The sequence below is a fragment of the Phragmites australis genome, chromosome 4, assembly GCF_958298935.1.
Source record: "Phragmites australis chromosome 4, lpPhrAust1.1, whole genome shotgun sequence".
NCBI lineage: Eukaryota > Viridiplantae > Streptophyta > Magnoliopsida > Poales > Poaceae > Phragmites > Phragmites australis.
The window spans coordinates 4,077,435-4,098,089 of NC_084924.1; the positions used below are offsets into that span (position 1 = coordinate 4,077,435).

The 20,655-nt window shown below is 43.2% G+C and overlaps 1 protein-coding gene and 1 pseudogene across 1 annotated transcript; both read right to left on the minus strand.

Moving 5' to 3' along the window:
* Positions 1-4,726: 4,726 nt before the first annotated feature.
* Positions 4,727-5,519, minus strand: LOC133914091 (probable calcium-binding protein CML36). The gene has a single exon (XM_062357243.1). The coding sequence runs from the start codon at positions 5,407-5,409 to the stop codon at positions 4,870-4,872; it is 540 nt and encodes a 179-aa protein (XP_062213227.1). The 5' UTR covers positions 5,410-5,519; the 3' UTR covers positions 4,727-4,869.
* A 1,748-nt stretch (positions 5,520-7,267) lies between these two features.
* On the minus strand, positions 7,268-19,652 carry LOC133914022 (PP2A regulatory subunit TAP46-like; annotated as a pseudogene).
* Positions 19,653-20,655: the final 1,003 nt, after the last annotated feature.

The window sequence follows — 20,655 nt, forward strand, 5'->3', positions numbered from 1 at the left end:
CCGCCCCGCTCCGCCCCACCCCGCTCGCCCGCCGCGCCGCGCCTGCCCCGCTCGCCCGCCCCAACCCGACCCGCCGCCGTCACATTGCCGGGTTTCGGGTTGCCCCGTCGGGTTTCGGGTCCTCGTCGGGGTCAGGGGTGGGGTGGTTTTGCGTCCAATATTAATTTCGAGTTCGAGTCGGGTTTGACGAGTTGGGTTTTAGATTCGAGTCCATTCCAGCAAAATCCGACGAAAGCAGACCCGTTACCATCCCTACCATCAACTAAGTATCAGTCATTACTCATTGGCGGATTGCAGGTCATCGGTGCAGCCATATGCCATGCACGACATGCTGGTTAAAACTTTAAACTTACCTGCAGATCGACTTCGCAAAAACAGTTCGGCTCCATAGAGTTTGAGATTTCGGGCCTATATGGTTTGTTGATTAAGAGTGCTAAAGTCCTCGCCTTACCAAAATTTGGGAATTTTATTTGATCAGATTTGGCCGCCGTCGTTCAATTTGACGACAGCATTTTGTAATGTATTGGTGACTCGTATTTTCACAGCTGAAATTGATCAGAAAATAAGTCGCAAATTTGTTGGCCAAGCTAGATTCTAGCATGCCAAAATCTGTCTCGACTTTTATGTGCTTCATTGGGCCACATACGGACGGACCCTTGATCCTGCTAGGGTAGTTGTTGTAACTGTACCAGATGACTGGGCATCCCTTCTCCACTAGCCCAAATGCTCAATCCACAAGTTTGGTTACACATGCTTCCTTTTCCATTCCTCAACTAAACCAAATTTGACCAACCTATGTATTCTCGAGAATTATCATATAGGATGGTAATATGGTATAGTACTAAGCTCGAGAATTATCATTTAGTACGGTAGGTAGAAAATTTCTCCTCATGTTTTGCATGTGTTGGATGCCATTGTTTTAGTATTTTCCATGAACTAAATATCAAAATTCTAAATTTGTTACTTCACCAATGGGTAACCCTTTCTAAGAAAAAAACTTAAATCGTTTTCGAAGGGGATCGAAACATCTAGTTGGGTTTTCATGCCAAACCGCATCCGTATCCGTCATATTGTATCTTTTCCTATCCACTGTCAAGGGTGGCTTTGTGAACACATCCAGGGAAGCTAACCTGGTTGTCAAAGTTTCACAACTTCTTAGTTCAAAAAAAAAAAAAAGTTTCACAACTTCTTCACTGGAGTTCTTTCGTTATTTGTTTGAATAATCTGTAATTTTTTTACAAAGGAAAAATAGCGAAGCTCGTTGTTGTGTTATCATCGGATTCGAACAAATGGCAAGATATTCGCCCATTCACTTATCTACAATACACATTGGGAGCCCACACTTTGTGTTTGTCATACTGCATTTAATTAACACCATAACATTTTACAAAGTACCGATTGGTACAAGACACATAGAGTGTTGACAATGATATATCTTACCCTTAATTGCCTGGTACATTGCAACAAAAGGTGGAGTAATGATGAATCCAACCTATCACAGCACAAAGGTTCCCAAATTCTAATTTCAGGTTCAAAAATATTAGAATAGAACTTATTGTTTTACTCACAATTTGATTAGACTCTTAGATCAATAGTATAAAATTAAGCTCAACCAAAACATTCACATCCGCAAATTGTAGCACAATATACTGGTTGTGTTAATATAATGAAAGGGTAAATGGATATTGGACATTTGGACCCAAGCTCATGAGTAGAATTGAAATTAGGTATGTTCTTACAATATAATGAGCCCGGCGAATTATATTTCTCTATCTAACATTACCCTTGTTTTTTATTCCAAGTCTGGATCCTCAGTGAGCCACGTCACCATTTGGCCGAACATCGTACAATCCAACTGCGAGTGACCCTTCTCCGTCGGATCGTGGCCTAAGCGCAAGCCGTCTTCGCGAATCGTCCAGCCCGCGTCTATCCTTATCCTTCCCTCCTCACAGCGCCTCGCTCTTTCCTCCCTCCACTACCGCTGGCCATTCCATACCGCAAACCGCCGGACGGCCGCCGTCCAATTCATGAAGTAGACCCCCCCCCCCCCCCCGAGTGACCGCATAGATGGAAAGGACGACGGAGAAGGAAGAAAGGAGGAGCAAAATGTAACGGGATTGACCACAGCGAGCCGGAAATCATCCGCGAACCACACCTCAAGCTCGATCCCGCGCCCACAGGCTATACCCCCCCCCCTAATGACCTCCCCATTCGCATCTCAGGAGCTCTCGCATCCTTTCCCCTCGCTTTATCCTCCTTCTTCCCCACGTTTGACTGCACCACCGAGCTCGCTGCCTCCATGGCGACAGCCACCTTCGTCCCCTCCCCGACCAATCCGGCTCTGTGGTGAGCTCCCCCTCCTTCCCAGAAAGCTCGTCGGCCCCTCTATTGCTGCTCTCCCTCACCGCAGCGGTCGACCCTGTTCGCCATAGTGCATGTGGCCGCCTACCCCTAAAATGGGTTCATCTCGTCGTGCTAAACCCCGTATTATCCACCCCCGCTGGATCTCGCCGCCGTTCATCGCTGGCGGCCAGTCAAAATCGAGTCAACCCACCAATCCCCTCCCTCCTACTATAGTTGACCGAAGTCTCCGATTTTGACCCGGTCAACTGGACCAAGGGCCCAATTTCATGTGTAGAGTTGAATAGATCTGAGCACCAAAAGTGTTTAGAGTGATTAATTCTCGGGCAATCCAGGAAAAAAATGCAAAAGGAATAATTATTCTATTGTTTAATCGGCTAAAAAGTTGTAAAATACATAGAAAAATAAATATAGCTCAGAAAAATGTGAAACCACTTTTTTTTTGTGTTTGTATAGATGCACTCTACATGTTAAAAATACATGCACTCATGAAAAATGTTCTATAATTTATTTATTCAAATAATTGTGCTGTAAATTTTAAATTCCATAATTAATTAAATGAACTTTGTGCAGCAAATCAGCATGTGTAATGTGACTTCGCTCACCTTCCGCAGAAGCTGCCGATCCACGCCCCCTCTCCTCTCTCTCCGCTTAATCCCCGCCTCCGGTAGCCTTCGCCCATCATATCTACCACGCGGACGCCTACAGTTTCGTTCATGACCTCTCCTGCTACTCTCAACCATAATTCTTTTTCCATATGTTAGCTAGCTTTCCTCTGAATCCCCATCTCTCCCTTTATTCCTGTGTGCTTTGTATGTGTTCAGTAAACCTAATACATCTGATAGATATTAGTTACAGTTTCCCTTTTTTCCCTTTCTATATTCCTCTTTCATCTATACGTAACCTATATGTGCTCTATATACTTCCTAAATGTGTTATGTTCTTAGATGATTATAGCGTATGTTAAATGTGCAGGTTAATTGACTGCCTATCAATGGATACTTTTACCATTTACTTGATGAAATGATTGCATCTCCTATCAATTGCTTGATGAATATAGTCGCGAGGCAAAAGCTAAAGGAGGATAATTTGCTTTTAGAAGGTCTGCAGTTGTGCCTGGGAATTGGAGCATCAATTGTGCGTCTTGCTTCAGAAGGCATCCATGATTTAGTTATGTGCTTTCTTTAGGGTATTCCATCAGGCTGTGATCAATTGTCTAGCCTGTTCTATCAGTGATTGTTGTGACCTTAACACTGTCATGTTTATGTAATTCTACGGACTATTCATCACATTGTTCTTTTTTAGATGGAGGAACAATGTTTTACCCTAGTTATCATGTGTTTCATTTGATTTGTTTAATGATCAATGTGCAGCTATGCAAAGACTTAGATCAAAATGGTACCTTAGGTGTTCGATGAACACGGATAACTTCATTAAGGTTTTTTATCATTGTTGCTGCAGTATAGGTGTTCAGTTTAGACTCCCCTCATGGTGTTCACAGTTCAAATGACAACTATGAAAGTTTTGTTAACCCGAACGAAGTAAACTTTATCATGTACAATATATGATAGATTGTAACTATAATTTCTTCCAAAATATTGTTGATATAGAAAAAAAGTGATTTATATTATATGAATATATTACGCATCTTCATTCCTCTTGAGGCAACGCGCGGGGTACCTGCTAGTATTTTATATAGTTATACATACAGGTATGGATCTGTGCTCTTGTTTCTCCCCCACCTTCCTCGGTTTTTATTGGTTCTGTAAAGTATAAACAAAGTATTTACAGTCCAGAAAAGCTTATCGTTGCCATTTTCATTTCCATTTGTTGGAGGTGAGCGCGCAAGAAGCGAGGAAGGATAGAGGCACTCATCTGAAATGTTGTTCCGAAGTAATTCTTTGCTTCTATCTTGGTCTCTTGTAATCTCCTCCTCCTCAGCGTTGCTGTTATATGCTTATCGTCTTCTCCTAGGGATTTGCTGCAAAGCCTGTTACGGCGAAGCCACCGAGGAGCATCGGGTAACCTCTCTTCCTCCCAGCGACTATGTTCTAGAATCTCTTTTCCTGGTGAATTTTCGCCTATGCATTGATCGGTCGCGTAGTTTTTAACTATGATTTGTTCAGATTGATGATATGCTTGTTTCTTTGATTATCAGTGTTGGCTCTACGTGGTGTGGATGAAAACACTCTATTCGTCAAGCCAAACAAATGAAGTATATTTAGAACTATTTTTTAGATAAAAATAATAATTTCGATCTTATACATCTTTCGATGCATAGAGCCCCTTAAAGTTTATAACATAATTTCACCTTATACGAGCTAGGATGGGACAATTCATTCGCCATCCCATCTCTGGACTGAAGTGCAAAATAGAGTTGGGCACTCTTGTTGGATTCCATCGCAAGACAGAGGATAGAAGTATTGACATCGACCGATCGACGACACGAAGAACTGCACATAGATACGGAACAGAAATATAGGGTAACGGCACGTCAACACCGACATATCACAGCCCATGCATCATCATGCGTGAAAACTCATCGAAGCACACGAATCCGTCGCCGTCGACGTCCACGCCGCCGATCATGCGCCGGCAGTCCTCGACGGAGCACCGCTCGTCGCCGAGCGAGGCGAGCACGGCCCGGAGCTCCTCCGCGGAGATCCTGCCGTCCCCGTCGGCGTCGAACACCGCGAACGTCTCCTTGAGCTCGCCCTCGTCCTCCACCTCCGCGGCCGCGATCTCCTCCAGCACGAGACCGGCCGCCTCCGCCTCCGCGAGCATCGTCGCCAGCTCCTCCTCGCTCGAGATCACCCTCCGCAGCGCCACCTCCAGATCCTCCCGCGTCACGGCCGCCGGCTTCCGCTTGGTCCCGGAGGCGGACGCGGCCGACGGCAGGACGGTGCGCGGCGTCGTGACAGACACGTACTCATCGGACGACGACGACGTGGTGGAGCCGAAGGAGCCGCTCTTGCCGTTCTTTGATCTCGTCCTCTTGGCCACCTTCTTGGCAGAGGAGGAACCGAAGAACGGCACACTAAGCTTCATGGCGATGTTACCTTGCAGCTGAGGGATCGAATTGATGAGGAGGACTCGAGGGAGCTAGGAAGGTGTCAGGAAGGTGGGAATCGGAGGCGATCGGGGGTAGAGAAGACGAGAGGAGCTATAAAGAGGACGGGACGACGGGGGGGGGGGGGGGGCAAGTGCAGCGAGCTTCCACGAAGCTTCGCGCCGGGGCGCGGGAAAAGAACGGGCGGTTCGCACGGGGCCTACACTTGCTGCGATGCGATATATTCGTCTCGGCTTTGAAGGCTTCTCTTCCCTCGTTTGGCCGGGGTGGATGCGATGGGTGCGTTTGCATGAGACGAAAGAAAGAGAGATCTCAATACTGCATCTGAAACGCTGGCAATGGCATCAAGGTGACTAGTCCGTAGCGTAGGTGACGTCAACTCATGCGAGGGTTTTAGCTTGGACGCTCCGTCGAAAACAACCTGAAACCAAATGCAAAACGCCAAACACGAAACATAGCTGATATCTACCTGAAAGTGGAGTCATTTTTTTAGCAGCATCAGCAACAGCAGCTTAATTGTAGTTAAAATAGAGAGAGGTCGACAGTGATTGGTATCGGCCATGGTAGCAATGGCCAACTGGTGGTGGCTGATATCAAAACTGATTTTTTGTTGACCACTGTGTGATCCAACAGGGTTAGCGACGACTCTCGGGTGCAGCAGCTTAAAACTCTTGCAGTTCAGACTTCAGAGGCAGGGACGTCAAGTCGGCAGCATCAACTTGGATCGGAAAATTTCACAGTAACCAATAATTAGTGCAGCAAAGGAACACATGAGTACATACATGACGGCAAATTAACTTGCATTATACTGGTCAAGTTTTGGTGTCGTGTACGGTATAATAGTACCCATGAAACGCGTACGTATGCGTTCATGCGTGATGATGTGGTTGATGGAAGGTGCCCGGAAACTTCCGGTTTGCTTGCGTTTCGTGAAGTTCCAGGAAACTAACCTGACGACAGTCGAGGTACAGACAGCGTGACCTTGATGACTTGAGTTGATTCGGGAACGAAACTCTATCAGGAATTTCGGCTGAGTTACGGCTGCTCTGCCTCGTCGTCCTTGTCTCCTCGAAAAACAGCAAAAGCCAAAGGCAGCCGTCCGTTCGCTTCCGCCGTGTGATGCAGATGGCTCTGGTTCTGGCTTCAGCAGCACCCATCCACCAGTTATTACTCCATGATAGCCTTTACTGAGCAGTTGTTCAGCTACAAGACCATCTCCAACCATATTATCTTCATTTCATTCCTTTCTCGATTATCTTTTTCGTTCTCATTCCCTTTATTTTCTTTTATCTTCAACAACTTCATTTCGAGGGAAATTATGAAGGGAAAAGGAAAGAGAATCTCGTCCTAAGTGAATGACCTTGAAAATCGTTTCATGACTAGAATCGTAAAGAAAAACCGTTAGAGCGTTGAAAAGAACGAAAGTACCGTCGTGAAGAGATTCTAACTCCTGAAGGGAAACCGTTAAAATGGTCTAAAGTGAACGGAAACTACTTTTGAGTTTTGAGTGTACTGTTGCAAATGAGTTTACAACACACGCACTTCACATTCACTGTTATGGATCCTGCATGTGAGCCACACGGCACTGGATCTGGCATGACAGTGTTATACGGCCTATCAGGTTACCACTCGGCCTTCCCATGCTCCAGAACATTTGTATTGTATAGAGAGGACATTTAAATGAAACATGGAACCGCACTTGCACAACCAGGCTATAATACACTGAACATCACTAAAAAAAACCACAAATAAAATATTAATCAAACCAAACATCCTATGATATACATGAACATCTGTTCCATGTGAAATACCAATAGAGCAAACATGTTTCACAATTTAGCCACAGGGAGTGAGCTTCTTGTTGCCTGCGCCACGAGGGTTATCATCCTTCCAGTTGTCCCATGCTCTTGCTTTCGCCTCCTCTGCATCCTCATTCTGTTGGGCTAAGCTGGTGCCATCCTTGTGCCACGCTGAGTTCGATTTTTGAATCATCTTGGCAGTCCTTTCTTGCCATTTCTCAATCATTTTCATCTCACGCAAACCAGTTTCTTCTATGCTCATTGTTGGCAGCCTGATCCAAGCAACACAGAAAAGCAACAGGAAAATGAATTTTGTGCTCTAACGCTCCAACAGTGCTTCATGAACCGTCAAAGCATGGAAATTCGGTAGGATCAATCAAGGGATAGGATCCGATTTATCAGTGTACCATTGTAGGGGATAATATTTATTGGTCTCTATCAGCAAATACAAATTACTTTCACTTCTTACTTGAACCTTGTCATAACCTATGGTCAGATCTATAAGGCAAACTTAAATTGTGTTTCATTAGGAATTGTGGTGAATAGTGCTCAATCCACATTCGGCAATAACAACATTATCACTAGCAGAGATGCATAATATAGAAAATGGTAAGCATTGCAGTGGCATACCTATAACCAGGCTGGGAAACTTGCGCAGCCATTCTTTCCCTTTCACTGGTTAGTCCTCCACCAACAAGACTTGCAGGTCCAAATATCAGGGGTTGGTTTTTGTGCTCATGAGCTTGTGAGGCGCTTGCTCTACCTTCAATGACGTCTCGGGCAAATGTTGCGCACGTGATTGGATCAGCCGGTTTGGAATATGGTGCACGGTTGGTAGCATTATGGTGCCATGCTTCAGCCTTTTTTGTACGTTCATCAAGCATTTCACGAGCAAATGCATTCCCGTCCTAAAGAAATCGAAAGGCTACCACAGGCAATTTTTCTGTTTAACAGAAGGAGTCTCGGTGTACATGCAGAGTCTACTTGAAACAGCCATGCAAATATAGGAAGCCAAAGCGCCGTCAACGGAAGTAACTGTTTTTTGGTAGAAAATCTACTGGATTCAATGCTGAGAAAGGATCACTTTTACACATTTTAATAGCCACGTTTTCTTCATAAATATGCACAAACTGTTCAACAACCACATTCACTCATAAGAAATATTTTTATAATTCCCGAATAAAAGAAAAACTCATGGGATGAAATACTTCCTGTGGTGTCCTGTAGAAGTTGCTTATCATAAGAAAACAAGTTTCATGAAGAGATGCCAAACCACGAGACAACACGTCTTCGGTTAACATTTGACAGATGCTATGTACAATTTTGAGAAACACAGGTCCTCTAAAACTTCGTGCATTGACCTACATGGAAGCTACCATATTTTTCTCAAAGCTGGTTCCAAGTTGAAGTTTTATCATTGTATAGCTTATACATCCAATCCAAATTTTACAAAGCAGTCACTCCATACATTTATCATATTTATTTGTGACATGATAACCTGAATCTCCCACATTCTCAGAAGAAATAAACGGCCTAAGATGCTACTGACAAGAAATTGCAAAATCGCTATCATTAGCATTACCTTTGCCTGTCTTTCCTTCACAGCTAGAAGCATTTCTTCTTCCTTCTTGAGCGTGTCGAGAAGATCAAAAGCCTATATAGGGAAATAAAAACAGATCTATTAGTGCATCAAATATTACTATGAATGCAAGCACTACCATTTGAGGGGAAAAAAACTCTACAACCAGCGTTACGTAATCTATAACATATATTATCGAGCCAAGAATTAGCGGTTTCCCGGTCCTCTTGGGCACTGTAGCTACTGTTCACACGCACCCACCCGTTGGATCCATACTGTTGTATATTCTTTAAAAATTTTAATGTGATTTTTGCTTCTCTTGGCCTTCTTACTGGTTTTGGGCCCAAGCTCTTGGCTGGTGTGCCCTAAAAGGTTGCCGGCTGACAGGGTGTAGGAAAAAGGAAAAATCCCCTTCAGGGGAGAGGGCAGCGGCGGCTGCAACAGCCTCTCTGGGCATCTCGCGCTCAGGGCTCTGCTGGGTGTGGTCCTGGCTGGCGCTGGCCATCAGATGCGCCCTGATGAGGAGGTACGCGCGTAGGGTTCGGAGGTTGGCTCCTCTGTGCCGTGAGTCGGCCGCCTGCCATTCCCCTTTTTCTAGTGATGCTGGGCTTTGATTCGGTGGATGAGAAATCTTGGGCATCTCACAATTTTCTGTCTCCCCTCTCTTCCCTCTGTGATTTGAGCTTTAGTGGTTGGGAGCTCGGGCTCCATCCGTGATTTGGCTGAAACTTTTGCAGCACTGGGAGGAGACCTGTTGGTGTTCAGAGCTGCGCTGCCGAGGCTCGCCCGCACTGTAGAGGTCGTGCGGTCGAGGTACTGTATCTCCGTCATCCCTCCCTCCGGCGGCAACGGCGGGTGGTTGGATTTCTGGGACTGCGGCATCTGTGAAAGTGCCTAGAGGGGGGGGGGGGTGAATAGGCTTTTCTGAAAATTAAAACTAAAAACAGCGGATTAAACTGCCGGATAATCCGGTGAAGTCCGGATACTCCGGTATGGTCCGGAGTATCCGGTCTAGTCCGGAGTCTCCGGCCTAACAGGAAATTTCAGAATAAATGTGAACTGAAGATAACCGCTAGAGTCTAAGAATTACACTAGGTCTACTAGATATCACAAGGCTGAAAAAGAAACACTTAATACTAGCAAGATTGTCACTAAAGCAATTTAAATGACAAGTTACCAAATTCACACGATAAGGTAAATTTCGCAAATAAGAACGTGTGAATATATCCCGGAGTTCGGCCACCTCACAAAGAAGTGCCTACGTCTCCGTTGAGGAGCTCACAAAGAGCCGGGTCTTCTCCAACCCTATCCTCTTCTAGCGACCACCAAGATCAAGCTAGAAATTCTTACTCAACATGAAGATGCTTACAAACTTCCCGAGGCACACCACAAGTTTTGGGTGCTCTTCGGGCGACTCCTTTTCTTCTAGAAGCTCAAAGCTTCAAGAGAGATGATCGCAGTAGATGCTCGATGAAGAACTCAATGCACAAGTGGCTTGAACCGTCTCCAAACACACACTCTCAAATTTGTCCAAACTTTGCTCTAGCGATGATCGGAGGGGCTTTGAATGCTCTTAAAGTGCTCAAGAGGTCTCAAGAATATCAGCCACAGCAAGCTCTAAATGCTATGGAGAGAGGGGGCATTTATAGCACTCTCTCACAGACTAGCCGTTACTGTTTTTGTTAGAGCTTACCGGAGTATCCGGTGTACACCGGAGTCTCCGGTCCTAATTCCAAAAACGGCGACAGAACGGTCACCGAACGTGTCAGAACTAGCCGTTACAATTCTGTTTAATTACCTGAGTCTCCGGTGAACACCGGAGTCTCCGATCCTGACAGATTTTCCAAAAAAGACTAAGTCCGGAGACTAGCCGGACCCTCCGGCATCTCCAGGTACCGGAGTATCCGGTGAACACCGGAAACTCCGGTCTTTCTATTTCTTTTATCAAAAAGATTAAATGCTAACCGAAAGTCTCTGCCGGAGTCTACCTCGGAGACTCCGGCTGCACAATAAATATTTTACCGGAGTATCCGGTGAACACCGGAGACTCCGGTCCCTTCCTATTTTTTTTCTTAAAAAGAATAAACCATAACCGAGGCTCTCTGCCGGAGGCTATCTCGGAGACTCCGGCCGAACACTAAGTACCGGAGTATCCGGTGAACACCGGAGACTCCGGACTCTGAAGATTTTCAGAAAGAGTTTCGTGTCCGTGAGTGAATGTGCCTCTCAACTGGATGGTTCTAAAGGATCTCTTGAGCATTGAGACACTAATCAAGCAATCAAATCCATCCATCTAAAAATATGTCTATCCTAGACTCAATTTCGAAAATAAAATGAATGTAAACCTTATCTAGTACCCTTCGTTGATTCTTCATTTGTTTCGGCGGGCGTTAAACCTCATTTACCTTCACAACTGATGCTTATACCTGTTCAATACTCGAAAGGCATGTTAGTTCTTTAATCGTTTTGTCATCAATAAGCCAAAACCCACTTAAGGGGCTTAGATGCACTTTCAATCTGTGCCGTGCCTTGCCTCACTCACCAGCTCATTCCAACATATACACTGTGAGCTTTCTTCTCCCTCTGATCTGAACTGTTGGATGCCTGGTATAATTGCTCAGTGATGATAAATTTCATTGAAATTGAATTAGGATGTTGAGTACAATAGATACAACCTTGATTATCTGTTTGCAATTGGCATAGGCAGTGATATGATCTTTCAGTTTTGATTATGAGGATTCTGATCTCTTGCTAGTTGAATTCTGTTTTAGTTATCTGTCACTGCCTATTTGCTTGTATTCCTGGACTTGAGTGGCATCTATCTCTGAGTTCAGCACATTGTGAAGATTGCTTTGCAATCTGTAGTTTGGAACAACTTCTATTTTCCTTTCTGTCACTTATGCAGAGAGGTATTAGTGTTCTGTTTGTCTGTCTTGTGAAGGCAAGGTGCTGGCTAAGTGCTGAATTCTGATTTTCAGTGATAATATCTTTGTTGTTATGTCCAGGAGTCTGTAGAATTCAGAGAATTGTATATCAAGATTGTTATCTAGGTGTGATCTCATGTCCTAGTTTAATTTGTGATATGACTATCAGCTTGGGAGCAGATCTTTATTGATCTGGAGCCAGCTGACAAGAATACTCTGAGAGCCATTTTAATACCTCATCAAGTTCAGTTCAGTTATATATACATGATTTATATTCTCAGTGCTCATGGTATGACAGTCATGTATCTCATATTCATATTTTTGTCGTGTATTTTCTTCTGCTTGTGTTATTTCTTTATTGGAATATGTATATATATGCTATTTATATCGCACATATTACAACACGAACACCAGCGTCGATTCCCTCCACGTGTCCCCCCCCCCCCCCCTAAACCTTCACCAGCGACGAAATCCACGAGAACCCATTGGCCACATACACTCCCCCCCGGCTTCCACACCCTTCTCCCCATACACCCCTGCACCCCATCCTCCCTCCTCTCCGCCGCCACCGGTGAACCACCGGACCCCCCCCCCCTTCCCTCCCCCCAACTCTTCACGCGCCGCTGCCCTCTCCAAACTCCACCTCTCCCAGCGAGCCCCACCCATCCGCCCCGCCAAGCCACTTCACGAAGCAGCTGTCCTCCATCGACCGAATCAGGGTAGGACTCCCCCATATGCTCCCATCCGCGTCCTTCCCCCCATCCCCCCTCCTCTCTCTCCCAATGCTCTCTTCCTCGGAATCTCAGGTGCGAACCCTATGCGACAACACCCCACCTCTCTTTGATTCTTCCTCGCGAGAACAACCCCGCAAGGCCACCTCCCATCCCCAAGAACTCCTCCATCATGCGCCATCCGCACGGGAACTCACCGGTTCGAGGAGCACGGTAGAGATGCCTGCGCAGGTCCAACTGCTCTGCCAAGGCCTGCGCTGTAGTGCTGGTGCTGCTGCCTTTAGCCTTGGATTTGGTCACTCTTGCTCTCATTTTTCCCCTTTTATTGTTGCCAGCTTTGTCTTATCCAGAAACCAAAGAGTGTATGCATGTATTCCCTATCCCTATCGTGAATTTGGCCAAACTTCTCCAACCGGATTAACCAAAAAGGAAAAAAAAAACTGTTGTGTTGCTTGATCCCTTAGATATCAGGTGTTCCATCTGACCTACTTGAATCATTAATAGCTGCTCCCAGATTTTTAATATTGTATTTTATCATTCACATATTTCCTCTTAGAGTGCCACTGTCAACCCTGATAAAGTTATGTTGAATCATTTTTCATAAAGGAATGTTCTTGAGTTAATGTTTACCAATACTGATGAAAGCTTAGGCTTCCTTATTTTTAATAGTTTATACATGATCCTCATTACGTGTACAAGTCACACTTCAGAACATTTCAATCTAAAAATTATTGCTATTTTCTTGTATGTTCATATTATTTAGATATGGCAACATTTTCCCATGTATATGTACATGTATTTATAGGACAGCCTCTGTAAAGAACCTGCTTGGTTTTTTACTGAAGTGATTTTCTATGAAACTGCATAAATTTATAGTGGATAATTTTTCCTTAACTTATATCATAGCATCATATCGAGGAAGATGGCTTCAATTAAAATATTCACTCCACATTTGATGGTGCTGATATGAAACTCGGTAAGATTAAGCCACTGCCCCCTTGATTCTTTGTACTCCGTTCACAGCCTTGGGCTAACTCTCTTTGATCACTGACACGGCTACCACCTAAGGTTCTCTCCGTCTTTTTTTGCATCCAGGCCCCGCATCATCGTTGTCTTCGCCAACACCGTCACAACCACTAGCGTCCTAGGTCATCAACAGTGTACCCCCGCTGGTGAACTTCCTCAGGTAAATCCCCAAATGGTACACCCACTCCATCCACGTGAGGGTTCATGAATTCAGATACGGTAAAGATTAGTGCACTAGTGCATTTGCTGTATTGGCCTAGACGTGCGCTATAATCACCTCACTTCTCACCGAGTCCACCTATGGCGCTACCAATTTAGGCTTAGGGTCCGATCACATTTTCCCCTCTTTTTTCCTTTATACTTCAGATGGGCGGTACAATTACATAGCAGCACTCACTCTAACTTATATGTACGTGTGTGTATATATATGTATATATATACACGTACATACGTATATATATATATGTACGTATGTGTATATATATATGTATGTATACATATGTATACATACATACATATATGTACATATGTATATATGTATACATACGTATGTATACATACATATATGTATAAAACTACTCACCTCAAATAGTATATTTGATTACCAGGACAATTAAAAATACAAGGCAGTTCCACATATATCAATACTATATCAACGCTGTAATCCCAGAAGCAATAACTTTACAAAATAAGTAAGCCTACATTGACCCTAGCTATTTCTAATGCCTTCAGATAATACTTCTCTAAAAACACAAATTGCTAACTAATCTTCAAAATCTTATACAGATTTGCAGGACTCCCTCATCAAGTAGCATGGTCTGGTTCAAATCTTATTGCTTCAGATATTATAATGACGTCAGTTAATGAATTAGTAAAAATAACCAATCCACATCAGATTTATGGATGTACCTAGCATTTCTAATTTTCGTTTAACACATAACCATTTTCACGTAATTATGTATATTCAAATTATAAATCATTATTGTATTCAAAGCGCTTTCACCAAACCAGCCATGGTGGTATTTAGGCTGTACATCATGCAGAAAAAGAGTATTCTCAGAAGAAGATGCATACAGATGTCCCAAATGCTCTGGAAACAACACTGAGCCTATTTATGTTTTCTTTAACAGATGTCTATAATACACTTTACACACTTATATTCTTTTTACTCATAATAATCCTTTCTACATTAATGAACAGGTATCGGATCACTATCATTGCAGCAAACCCAGGTAATATCATGAAAGACAACGCACCTACCATAGAGATCATTTTCTTTGGAAACATCGGTGAAGAATTCATAGGAATCACTGCACTTCATCTAGCAGCGATATCAGAAGCAAACAATGGTTCAATCCCATCAGAAATAACACGTTTATATAATCATAAATATACCTTAAGAATTAGTGTTCCATTCTCATCCATGCAAAGAGATAATATATCATTCCAAGTAAAAAATATTGTTGCTATGTGTGGCTCTATCGTCATTCCTCCACCTATATACTATGCACCTTCAGGTACATACTATAACCCACAATGTAATTCTCCTCATTAGCTTAGGTTTTGAAAACAATAGAATTCACTAATGAGATATTCAACTGTACATATCCACATGAGAATCAAAACACTCCTATCCAAGATGTCACAACAAATTTACCACCTTGCATCAAAGCACTCCTATCAAGAACAAATTTACCACATTCACCTTCTGATGAAATAGCTAGACACAAGGACAAGGTAAACTTACTACTCTTTTGCTATGCATTACCATCTAAGCACAAAACTAAATGCTGAGGTGTATTTTTATCTTCTTATATAAAAAAAAACTCTTCATCATTATGTTCCTACTTTTTTAACATAATTTTTTTAACTAGACTACCAGTAAACATATTTACATAAGCAATGTTCCACAACTTATTATGTAATGGCACATCTTCATCTCAAAAGATACCAAACTTCAAGTATGATAAAAGCCAAAATTATTAATACAATCATTGTACTACAGAAGACTACAGAGCAAGAAAACAATGCCAAAACACCTTTGCCTTCACCTGGATATTTTGCAACAATGCAACCAGTAAGTTCCTTCCCTAACAGCACAGACATTTACATAGATTCTTGATAATATAATAAACACCAATATACATCTCTATGTTTTTCTCAATTACAAGTCTCCAACAAACACAAGTGCACCAATAAAGCGAGAAGGTCATCCAGAAGATCCAGTTTCATCAGATTCTGAAACCACGCCAAAGTAACCATAAACTCTAAACATATTTTATACGCAATACCTCCATATATACTTAATAATATTCTCATCATTTGTTCCTTTTTTTCTTATACAGTGCATATGTTACTCACAAAGAAAAAAGTACTGTGAAAAGAAGGCTCCTGAGAGACCGAATCCTACTAATCATCAGAGAAAAACTTTAAACAGCTTCAATGTAGTCGTTGTCCTCTTTTTAATCAGAATACAACTCGCCGTGTGTAATCAAACTTATATTCTACCTATATGTAATCTCAAACTTACTACTACCTGAACTTTATTTAAATGAGATATAACCTAAGTAGCACAATTTCAAGAATATTACCTTCCAATATGTATTTATACCTCAGCTTCAACAATTATTTTTCATACAAAATATGAGTTGGCGCAGCGAGCGCGCTGATAGGTCTTAGTATGTCTTGCCACGGCAAACTAACTTTGCAGAGAGCCAATGAGATGGTAGCTAACCAAGCCTGTAGCACAGGAAAAGGAAATCAGAACTGGAGCATATGTTCCGACTAATTATAAAAATGAGGTGCAAGGTAATAGTATAAGCTGTGGAAGCCCACATTGACAAGATACAAAAAGCACTAAAAACAAGATTCCAAAAGAATTAGTTAGTCATGAGAAATAAAATAGCATAGAAAGAACAATGAGGATTCCAAATTTGAAGACCTTGCAGCGAGGATTTTATTGCTATGGAATAAATTTGATGGTAGTGCTGTGTCAGTGTCACCAGAGAGAACAAGATCCTCATGGGCTTGGCATGCACTAAAAGAGCATCATAGGGCATGTGGGTCATCGACAGGGTCTTCAATAAATACGTTTGATTATTATTTTTGATAACTACATCTTGATAAAAGTTGATAAAAAATAGATGATATCAAAATATTTTTCATAACAAATTCACTACTATCATTTTCATATGTCAAATCTTAATAGTTTTATGTATATTAGTAATTAAAGTTTTTAAAATTTAACTGCACATATTCTAGAACGACATCTATTTAAGAACGAATGTAATACAATGCATCAAATTCGCAAAGCTCCCTACACACATTAGACTTAATAAATTAAAATCCCTCCTGTCAAGTGGAGCAAAGCTTTATCTTCTAGATATATCACAGCTCATTTTAATTTGAAATGTGCTGAAATATAGAAACCACAACACAGAACACCTTCCAGATGTGTGATGCTAACCTCTCTTTCTTCCTCCCCATCATCCTCCAGGGCATCTTCCTCCCCAGCTTCGACGGGGGCAGATAAAGCAGCTGCTCTGAATGAGCGTCCACGCCGTTCTTTTCTCTCTCTGATCTCTTGGAGCTTTGTTTCTGCAGCCTTTTGATGTTTAAACCGGGCAACCTAGGTCAAGAAATAATAGAGAGTAAACTACAGGAAACTAACCCACCTTAAACATGTTAAGAGTAATCAGCCTATGCATCATAGATTACGCAAAGCCAAATGATATAACTATGTTCCATATTATCGTTTCAATTGTTGAGTACAAACTGCCCAGTAATTCCTTGACGAGTTAAAAGGGAAAAAAGTAATTTGGTCTCACCTTCTGTGCTCTTCTGTTTGCCATAGTATCAGGCCTTCCACAGTGTTGGCTTGGAGTGATGCCCGTATTGGAGAGAGGAGGTTCAGGCATAGCTCCTGACATTGCACCGATGCCAGTTAAATATAATATTATTTTGCTCTCCTTTAGATACTACATATACAAGTGCACCGTTTCTAAAACTATCTCCAACCATTTTTTATCAGGGTTCAAAATCTTTTTATGAAAGGATTTTTTTTCTTCAGTGCTCCAACAGTTTTTCTTTATGATTTTCGTTACGAAATGATTTTTAAGTTTATTCTCTTCAGAACGAGATTATATCATTACCCTTCACGAATCCCTTCGAAGAAATACTGTTGGAGATAAGAGAAAATAAAAATAGAGAAAAAAAATTAGAAAGAGAAGAAAATGAACGAAAATAGAATGTTGCTTCCCACGAATTGCCCTCCAACTCGCTAGGTCCCATGGCCCTCATTTTTTATTTATCACGTGGGTCCCGCTGCCGATGCCTCACACGCTGTGGCGTTTCAAGCTCGAAGCCAACTTTCGGTTGTGGCTCATCCTCTGGAATAAGCTCTAGTACTTCACATAGAGCAATGAACTCCTGTAGAGTGCAAAAGGAGTGATTGTTGATTAATAAATGAGAAACGGGTGATGTTATAACAGAGTACCATGTGAGAAAGCTCTAGTACTTCACATAGAAACGAATTACAAAGCTGCTTCAAATGAACCAATGTGACAGTGCCGATTGCTAACCTTCAAATGGTCCTGTGATGCCTTAAGAATTGGGATCCGGTCCTCCCGTGCTGTCTTCTCAGTCATTTCCCCGAGGTAGTATGGGACCTAAAAATACCAACAATTATCTGATATATAACCCCAAAAAATCGAATTTTTGAATGAAACGCTGAAACAGTTGCAAGTTCCCTAGCATTGTGTGATCCAAGCTGCACTGACAACTGACAAGGAGTCTAGTACCATCGATGGGCTGGTTCATGAACTTGTCCGCAGATCAGATGGAGGGAGGGGGACATACGAGTAGATACTTGAGATTGGCGGTGGAGACGTCGTCCCTGGTCTCGTTCGAGGAGAAGAGGCCGAGCTTGCTGACCATCTCGTCGCAGCGCCGCAGCAGCTCCACCCCTTGCGGACCCCGTCCTGCGCAGCAGAAACAAGCACGGAAGCAACACTCGCCCATTCTCTTGGTGATTATGAGAAGGATGAAAAGATTCAAAAGAGGGAGGGGAACCTGGTCGAGGGCGGAGCTGGAGGCGAGGGCGTGGACAAGGGTGGAAAATAGATAATAAGTTATTTGAATTATTTGATATTTGTATTTATTTTTAAAACGGATATTAAAATGGATGTAATTGATATTTGCTTTGAATTTGGATGTTGAAATAGATAATATCCATATCCGCCAATCAGGGAATCAATTTTCGCTAAAGTTTTAGAAATTTTAGGGTTGAATGAAATTTATATATTCCGACCTAATCAAATTTGATCAAATTTCAGTCACATTTGATAAAAAAATTAAATTTCTAACATACTGAAACGGAAGCTTGTCTGCAGGCGCTGTCCTTTGCATGTGATGCCGGGATGAACGGGGTTGAGCTTGAAATTGATGCCATCAATTTAAGGTCAGTTCTCATGGGATCCAACTTAGATAGGGCACCATGCGGTGTCCTTTTCTGGGAGATCAAATGTCGTATGCTTACGAACTTTGTTGATGTAAGAGTGCTATATGCTCCTCGCTCATGTAATCTGTAGCTGATAAGCTAGCTAGTATAGGTGCTTCTCTTGGACCCAGGTTGTCATGATCTGACCTGAGTCTGCACCTACACTTATTATTTCCTCTGATGCCGGTAGGGTTTCAGTTTATAAATAGATGGTTTTCCAGTTTCTTTTAAAGAAAAGAAGAAAGATAAAGCAATAGTCAAGTCCAAGAAACATGTTGGGTTTGTTTTTGGAGGAATAAACAAACAAGTCAAAGTCATCATGGTGGCAGGGCCCAATGATGGGCCTGGAGTGAGACAACGAAACAGGCCCAATTTGTATTTGCCCCAAAGAAGGCCACGGCCCTCTCGGCCTCCAACCCGAGAGCTTTTCTCATTCCCTTCTCGCCGCCCGCCCTTCGTCTGCGAGTGGTAGAGACGGAGTCCGAGGTGCTCTCTGCCCTCCTCACCTTCTCCGCCACCCTGATCGACGCCGTAGTGCTTCTTGGTGCCCCGTCCACTTCTCCGCTGCCTGTCCCGAAGGTCTCTCTCTCGTGGCAAGTCCGCTCCGATGAAATGATCTGTCGCCACAAACTGTGTCGCTTGCCACAACTAGGGGTGTTAGTCATCCTGACAGGCCCTTTGATTTGTGCTAGAATTGTGTGCCAGGCTAGCTGTGCTGAAATAGAGAACAATATTATATGTTAAATTGAGGGATAAGTTTTTTCTGATGAAATTGTGCGCTTATGTAAATCTTTGATGATACTCTCTCTAGTCATGCATCATGAACATGGAATGCTCATTCCTTGCTGTTAGTGATAGTTGGCCAAGACGTTCAAAATAAGTACAGGGAGGGATCCAGAATTCTCATCCTCCTCCATTGAATCTCTAATTCTCCTTTTGAGTGTCAGTCAGGGTACCAACGAAGAGAAAATTAATTTAGTCGCTCATTCGTTTTGTTGAGTTGTGGAATGATTCTCTTTCCTTGCTTGGACCTTCAGGTCAAGGAAGCGTGAACGTTGAAGATGAGCTGCCAGAAGTTGAGCCGTCAGTCTCTGCATTTGGTGTTGAGCGAGGAGCGTGGCTTGTACTCGCTGAGGCACATGGACGTATCGAGGCTCTTCTACCCATCAACGGCAGAAGCACTGGAAGCAGAGGCTAAAGCCAAGAAGAAGAAGAATGGCATCAATAAACTAGGGAGCATCGGCCGTTTGCCTGCACCGAGCATACACTACCAACCATACACGTCGGCTGTGTCTAATCCCTACAGTTTGATTAATATGTTCGCTCTCTTCGGCGAGAGCAAGAACAAGATCCTCTACTCGGACGCGGAAGGCCACACCAACATCCACAACACTGAGTTGCGCTCCTTCATGACCATGCCCGATCTGAATTCGCCCAAGGGACCCAATTGTATGGCCGCTCATATCACCCGCACTGCCGCCCACGCGAGGTCCGACTTTGATATCCACCCGAGGGTGGACTACGATGTCTTCGCCGAGAATCCCCGTGGTGAGCACACCGACAGCCTCTACATGATGGACTTGGACATGGACCAGGACAATCCGGACTGCTTTGAAGTGCTTGCATACTATCCTGTGGGGAACGGGCGATGGCGCCTGCTCCCATTGC